This window comes from Arachis stenosperma, chromosome 1 (assembly GCF_014773155.1).
Source record: "Arachis stenosperma cultivar V10309 chromosome 1, arast.V10309.gnm1.PFL2, whole genome shotgun sequence".
NCBI lineage: Eukaryota > Viridiplantae > Streptophyta > Magnoliopsida > Fabales > Fabaceae > Arachis > Arachis stenosperma.
Window position 1 is genome coordinate 83076708 of NC_080377.1, and position 8704 is coordinate 83085411.

Below are 8704 nucleotides of genomic sequence, written 5' to 3' on the forward strand. Positions count from 1 at the left end.
TGAGACGCTGCGACCATCTTTCCTATCGTGTTGTCGGGTTGGCGACCTGCCGCGGTGGGATCTTGACCTGGAAGTCGCCTGGCTCCCGTGTTCGTTGTTGTGTTTTTCTCTGTTGGTCAGTTTGCCTTCAAGTTCCTGGACCCGGAGGCAGAGATCCTGGATGATCTGTGCCGCTTTGTCCTCGACTTTATCGGGATGTCGCGGGTCCGTGACGACGTGTTCGTTCGTGTGGTGGACAGTACTTGCTACTCTTGCTTGGTTTGTGGCTTCCTGGTGTTCTGAGGCCGGACGACGCGGTTGGGAGTCATCCTGGCTTGATGGGTTCTCCTCCAGGATGCCCTCCATCCGGTTCGACTGTCGCAGGTCCCCACAGACGGCGCCAATGTACAAGAGGACTCTGGTACGGGTTGAGATGAGGATCGGGAACCTGTGGGTCGAGACGGATGTCGGATTATCCGAGCGGAGCGGAGGGGAGGTACCTGCAAAGATACTCCGACGCTCAAGTCAGAATGGATCTAAGAGGTAGAAAGTGTGAGGAATGAATGAATACCTTGAGGGACTTGGGTCCTCTTTTATAGGTGATGGGGATCGTCTTATCTTATCTTCTTTGGTTAAGATAAGGGAGGTGTTTGAATTCGAAAGTTGGTTAGGGGCTCCATAGGGCCGGTTTTGGGCCTTTCGGAGGGGGAAGACGAAGAGGTCCGGAGAGCCGGGTTCGGGTTTGACCTCGGGTCCGGGATCCGTAGGCCAGATCCGTAACAACTAATGTTATATATCCAAATCTTTTTATGAACTAAATCCAAATAAATTAAACAATAAGACTTAAAATAATACTAGTTATAACTGATTTTTATTATATTAAACTAACTTGGTTGATTTTAGTTAACAAAAAAAATTTAAATGTGTAACATTATTCATACATCATATGTTGGTATCACGGAAATTATTGAGATTTTAGAATATTGAAACAATAATAGTGTCATATTATTTATTAATATTACAAACTTTGCATTGAACATATCTAATTATCTATTGATATCCAAAAATATTTGAAAAATAATAAAAAATAAGTTTCAAACAGTTTATAAAATTATCTTATTTAATATTTTTTAATTATATCTTTTATTTTATTTTGTATTTTTATTTATTTTTAAAATAAATAAATAATATTAAATATAATAAATATGTAATTATAAATATTGCAGGTATAAAATTATAGATTATTAGTTTTCCAACATTGTTTATTGATATTATAGTATTCTTTAAGATTATTATATTTGTTCTGGGATGAAAGTAGTGGTCCTGCGTATTATTGGAAGTTTTTATGATTTTCGAGCAGCCAATACATAAAAGAGAGTTTCATATAAGTGAACCAATATTTGGAAAGAGAATCTTATAAGATTTTAGACTCTTCCACCGTAATAGCTAATTTTGCAGCAATGATTCTCACACAATTTTACAGCTCATCATTAAATTAGTGCTTAGGATTCTAATGGGTGGAAGGCTAATTGAAATGTCACTGATTGAAATCGTTGGAACATTGATTCTTAACGTGATGCTATGTTATAAATCTCGAGCAAAGATTAATTAATAGAAGCAACATCTGAAAAATAAAGTCTAATAAAGCCTTGATCTCTTTCATTATTATAGCTAATTTTTGTGGTAATTTTTCGAAAATCTTGTAGCTCATGAGAGGCATGTGTGAATAGTTAGAGCTCGCTCTTAGCTGGTGAATAATTTGGATGTCCTTATTACGTACCTTTAGTTAAAGTAGTGTCTGATTGATACTAGTGTATTATGTAAAAGACGTTGCGACTGATACTCAACTCACCAAGTGTTACAAATTAATAACCATGAATGCTTTATCGAGTAGATATGATATTATTATTAGTAGTAAAGTCATGAGTCTCTTGTGTAAGCCACTTTTTACATTGTTGCTGATGTTATTATGCAGTTGGATATGTTTCAGTGTAAACAAAATAATGGAACGCTATCAAAGGAAGGTCAAGGATCTACATAGCCTCAACACCAAACAAATCCAAGAAAATACACAGGTTAATAATTAGCCCCTTAATATCCATTATATTCATTCTCTATCTGCAAGCTATAGTGAATGTTTGTTGTTTCTTCCGTACATGGAGCAGGTAAAGGAAGGTGATGACATCAACATCACAAAGAAGCTAGAGCAACTAGAAGTTTCTAAAAGGTTTTAAGTACTGACTTTATTTAATAGCTTAATTTGATGACTTCATTAGTGTGCTGATCAATGATCATCATCATATTGCATTACTGATGAAGTGAGAAACACAAAATATTGTTGCAGAAAGCTTTTGGGAGATGGTTTGGATTCATGCCCCATTGAAGAGTTACAACAGATAGAGAATCAGCTCGAACGAAGCTTAACCAAAGTTAGGGCAAGAAAGGTATATATGTTCTTCGCTTAATTCAAACTCATGTCAGCTTTCTCATTCTAACTATTTATGTTGTTTATCCATCTTGCGTTCTAGTACATTCGGTTTTAAAGTTTAGTTTTTATTTGGAATTGCAACTGCAATGTTATTTTTATTCGCATAATTAGAGTCATTATAGGCCACATCAACTCGCAATAGCTGAAAATAAACCCAAAATTAAAATACTTCGTTGTGTCGTAAATCTTTTAGAAATGTTATCCAACATAATAAATATGAAAAGAGAAAGTATAAGAATAACGTTATTTTTGAACAATATAAATAATAATAGATTTAAATTTTGAATTAATTAAATATAATTTTTATTTTGAATTTGATTTTCAACGACCACAAACTCTTCACACTCGCACCGCATTCCACCCCCGCTTCCCACAATCCCCCGCCATCTCTCACAAAACACTGCACACAGTCCGGCTTCCTCGTGCGTTTGCAACTACCGCACGTATCTATACTTCGTCGCGCCTCCCCAACCACAGCACGCAACCCAGTCTCGTCGTGCCTCCATTGGTGTCGTGCAGCAGCCTATCTTTGTGGCGAGGTGCATTTTCTTTCAAGAATGTCATTGTTTCTACACCCCATGCAGTCGTAGTCGTGCATTTTTTCACGAACTTATGCTCTCATCGTCACTGCAATTCACGACACCAACGTGATGCCAAGGTATGCAGTGAAAATTTTATATGCATGTGAATGTTTATTTTTCTTATAAAAAGGTGTTTGTTTTTAATGCAAATGAGATGTTTATTCTTTATATAAGTGAGATGTTTGTTCTTAATACGAAATGATTCACCTGCACTCGGGTTGGTGACAACAAGAGATGGCGGTGTTGGGGAGCTTCCTCGCTAGCAAGGGGGGTTGCGTGCTAGAGTAGGTAACAGAGTGCTGGCTGCAGTGAAAAGGGAGTCTGGGTTAAAAGTGGGTGTAATTAGACAAAGTGAAATTAGGTAAAGGTGATGGGTTTATGATGAGAGTAAAATTGAATGGTTAATGGGTTCAAAATAGAGTCTGTTGTTCGCACTTCTCATTATTCACCTAGGCAGGATTGATATGAAAATTGTATATAAACATTCAAAATTATTAGCTAGTCTACCGTAACTCACATATGATAAATCAACTATTAACAAATTTCTGACAGATCATAAAATCAAGGAGTAAAGTATCGTTTTTGTCCCCAACGTTTGGGGTAAGTCTCAAAGTTGTCCCTAACGTTTCAATCGTCCTATTTAAGTCCCTAACGTTTTAAAATTGACTCAATGTTGTCCTGTCGTTAGGGATCCGTTAACAGAATTGACGGTGGGACAAAATTGAGATAATTTTGAAATGTTAGGGACTTAAATAGGACAAAAACGTTGGGGACAAAAATGATACATAAAAATAAATTTTAATTTTATCTTTCAATAATATCAATTTTTTACTATACATAGTATTCAATTATTTTTTAATCACATCTAAATAAATTACACTTAATCATATTACTTTCATTTTAAATAAATTAATTTTTTTTATAATTTTACTCTTAAAGATTTTTAGTTATCATGAATTATTTGTAGAATGACTAGTATATAAACTTGCAATATATATATATATATATATATATATATATATACAATAAAATATAAATTATTCCTTTTGTCTCTAATGTATCAAAATTTTTTAAAATTATAGAAAAATAAATTTATTTAAAATGAAAGTAATGTGATTAAGTGTAATTTATTTAGATATAATTAAAAAATAATTGAATAATATGTACAATAAAAAATTAATATTATTGAAAGATAAAATTAAATTAAAATTTATGTTTATGTATCGTTTTTGTCTCTAACGTTTTCGTCCTATTTAAATCTATAACGTTTCAAAATCGTCTTAATTTTGTCCTGCCGTCAATTCTATTAACGGATCCCTAACGGTGGGACAATATTGAGTCAATTTTAAAACGTTAAGGACTTAAATAGGACGATTGAAACATTAGGGACAACTTTGGAACTTACCCTAAACGTTGCGGACAAAAACGATACTTTACTCTAAAATTAAGTTATTTGTATATAAAAATTATTTATCAAAATCATTTGTATAAAATATATATTAAAATATAAAATATATTAAAATATTTAAAATAATACGCACACATTATGACTTATTTTTTATCATTAATCTCTGAAAAGACAATATTGGAAAAATTGTAGGATATTTGTTGGACCATCTTTTGAGTTAAACCTTATTTATTTTTGCAATTCCAAACAATTAATGAGTGATCAACATCTAGCTTAAACTTTATTCATATATCATCTCTTGTCCACTTCACCTGTTTTCATTTGTATTTTTATATTAAAAATAGGTGAAATAACGTATATTCATCATTCGTATATGTACTTTTACATGTGGCTAGTGCTCTTAATTAAAACATATTCATTTAGGAATGAATATTTCTTTTTGGATGAAGGTGTTGAAGAAGGTTCAAAAACTTGTTACTTGTCTTCCAGTTTTAATTTGTACAAGAATTTGGTATATTTATATATCTGTCTATGTTCATAATCTTACATATATATCATCATCATCATCATCATCATTTTGAATAATCTCAGTTTTGAATAAGAAAAACTAACATTAATTAACATGGTCCTTGCTGTACCCAGAACCAATTGTTCAGGGAGCAAATAGAGACGCTAAAGGAACAGGTAATCAATGTGATGTTACTTGCATGATTACATGGATATATAATTTGTATGTTCTATTTCTTTTATTGGGGCATGATGCTTATTAGAATTGCCTTTCTCTCTTTGATATCTCACTTCAGGAAAAATGCCTTCTTGAAGAAAATAGAAAATTGAAAGAGAAGGTAATTATCTTTCCTCATGTACTTCATATTATCCCCAATTGATATTATGCTTCAACTTTAATTTTGTCTTCTCTTTAATTAATTAGCAAACAATTATTTAGAGTCCTACTCTACTATCTTACACTCTGTTTGATTGAGTTACATTATTAGTTATTCTTTGTTTTAAAATAATGCACATGAAAAAAATCTATATGAAAGTCAAAAATAGTCACAAAATCAGATATTATATATTTATGTATTAAATCTATATGAACGTTAAAAATAGTCACAAAATCAGATATTATATATTTGTGTATTATACACATGTTATATTTTAAATATATTTTAATATTTTATACCAATGACTAAATTAATAACTGATTTTTTTTGTATCTACATAAGATAGTTGAATCCACACTACTTCCATATATATATATATATATAAGAGATAGCTATTTATAATATACCACCTAAGTACTAATCTTTTCAAATACTAAATTTTATAAGATAATATTAGTTATCAGTATAATCCTATTAGTTAATACAAAATGTGTGAAACGATCTTTTATTTCTTTTCAAGATCTCATATGAAGTATCAAATAATACAAACAATTTCATTGAAGTCACTCATATATGCCACAAATCTATTAAGTTGGAAGGTTAACATCCCCTTATTTTTCCAGCTTGATTAACTAATTTCCAGCATAATTCCATATATATGATTTTTGTAGTGGCTTGAACAGCAACGGTCTTTAAGCAAACAAGGCGTGTTGCTTGTCGGAGAAAGGCGGCCAGCAGTGGAAGTTGAAGTGGAAGTGGAAGTGGAAGTGGAAGAGGAGGAAGAGGAAGAGGAAGAGGAAGAGGAAGTGGTAGAGACAGAGTTGGAGTTGTTCATAGGGCTACCCGAGAGAAGAATGCCTTAAAAGTTGGGCGTTCTATATAACATGATGCTCATTTAAACATTAACATGCGCAAGCGTCACTATTTACACACATACATATATTTAAGCTTAATAATGTTCATATAATCATGCACCTATATCAAGTATGTTATATTCATGTTTGATCAACATGTTATAACTCGTAACTTAAGAAACAATCACAATGGTGGGTGAACTCTCTGATCATGTAATTTCTGCTAAATAATCTCACTTCAAAACACTTTTATTTTCATTGGCCTATATTAGTTTTAAATTTTGGTTTCATTATAAGTAAGTTAGTTTGTGTTACTCTCAACCTACCTCATGATAAAATGGGCTAATATTATAGATGTTTGGTTTCGCTTTTAAAATGGTGCATTTAGTGGCGGAGCTTTTAAAAAAAAATTAGAGGGTCAGAAATTTTAATAAAAAATTATATAATATTATTTATATTAAAATAAAAATTATAAATATAATTATTTTATTTTTAAATTTATTATTAATATATAGAGTTATATATAGTTAAGATTAACAAAAAATAATTTTGATTTTGATCAATAAAAAATTTTGTTTAGGTTAATAAATTAATTTGATTTTAAATAAAAAATAAATTAAAAAAATCAGTTTTCATTAAAAAATTAGTTTTTGCACATAAAAATTTATTTTTATTTAGAAATTTTTTTTTTTATCTAAAATTGATTTTTCTTTCTTAAAAATTAATTTTTTATTTAAATTATATAAAATCAATTATAACTTATAAATTGGTTTTTAACATTTTAAAAAATTAATTTTACCTTTGATAATATTTATCTCTCAAAAATCTCAAGATTAATTATTTTTGTTATTACTTTTATTACAAATCAAATAATATAATACAACAAAACAAAGTCTTAAATTTCTAATAAAATTAAAATATCAAAATTTATTAATGTAAGCAGTGTTATACTATAATGGTATTAAATTTGTAAAGTTGATTTAAAAATAAAATAATAACTTTTATTAATAACTGATATTACTACTAATTATATTATAATTTTTATTATTCAAAAAATAAAATAATGCATAAAAATATATGAGAAGCTAAATATAATTTAGTATTAATTCTATAATGATATTTAATTTGTAACGTTGATTTAAAGATATGCCACTTGTTGTTGATTTAAAGATATGATTTTATTATTTGTCAAATAGGATAGGATAAAAAGTTTAAAAGAATGGTGAAGAATTGAAGATAGACATAAAACTCAAATACATAGGTTGAAAGTATATCAATTTACTCAAACAAATTAATTTTATTTTCTTTAAAGTAGAACTACTAATATTTTTACAAAATTTTTGGGGGATCATGGCCCCCATTGCCCACACAAAACTCCGCCGAGTGCATTAGAATATACGGAAATTTACCAAAATAAAACATTGGAGTTTCAGTATTACCAAAATACAACTTTTGAATCTTTGATACGAAAATGCAATTTTTTAGAATTTTATGCAAACCGTGGAAGGGATACCACGGATTCTGAATGCATGTAAACTGTGGAAGGGATACCACGGTTTACGTTGAAGACGCAAATGCATAGAAACCGTGGTAGGCCATTCCACGGTTTCTGTTGAAGTGTGCAAATAGGCATAAACTGTGGTAGGGGTTCAGCGATTTATGCCTAGACCTATTTCGCCTATAAATACCCACCCAAGAGAAGTAGTGTGATGTAGAGAGTCATTTTCACTTCTTCAAAAATGAGTGAGGAGAGTTTTTTGGTCCTAGTCTACTATTCTAGAAAATTTAAAAAAAGCAAAAGGCATGGAGTTAAGTTCACTGACAAAGAATCGGTCAGTGTTTTTGTGCGTTCCACGAATACTCTATTAGAACTAAAGACGAGCATTTTGCAAAAGGCAAGGCTGTGTGGGTCCAAGTGGGTGAAGAAGCTGTTGTACAAGATTCTAATTGCGGTTGATTCAACTGGGGTGCAGTATGAAACATTTGCGATAGGGTCAGACGAAGACATGCAGGTTTTGTTTCATTGTCGGTGCAGTTTTCCGGAGGTGAGAATACACGAGCTGTTTCAAGGGTCAGGATGCGAGGAGGCTGCTAGTGAATGCAGCGTACGCCAAGACTGAGGCAGAGTTTGACTATTGGTTTGATGGCATGTGCAACACCGTTCAGACGGTAAAGACTGCGTTCGTCTGCTATGATCCCGACCCAAGAAAAATCTGAATCACTCCACTTTTTCTCCTCCTCCTCTCTCTAAAAACGCCACTTTCTCTCTCTAGAACTTGGAAGTGTTTCAAAATGAATAATCCGCTGCACCTCTTCCGCGTATTTATAGTAGAGCATAAACTGCAATTTATGCTCATTGCACACTCCAACAAAAATTGTGGAATCCCTACCATAGTTTCTATGCATTTGCGTTTTCAACGTAAACTGTAGAACTCCACCCACAGTTTACATGCATTCATACTCCGTAGTACCTCTCCTACGATTTACATAGACTTCTAAAAAATTAGAAT

The 8704-nt window shown here is 31.6% G+C and overlaps 1 protein-coding gene across 1 annotated transcript; it reads left to right on the forward strand.

Annotated features, from left to right (window-relative positions):
* The first annotated feature begins 382 nt into the window (after positions 1-382).
* Positions 383-6203, forward strand: LOC130981645 (agamous-like MADS-box protein AGL19). The gene is made up of 7 exons (XM_057905266.1): positions 383-522; positions 1955-2054; positions 2142-2206; positions 2324-2423; positions 5099-5140; positions 5260-5301; positions 6012-6203. Exons 1-7 carry the CDS (start codon positions 383-385, stop codon positions 6201-6203), a joined length of 681 nt encoding a protein of 226 aa, XP_057761249.1.
* The last annotated feature ends 2501 nt before the right edge of the window (positions 6204-8704 follow it).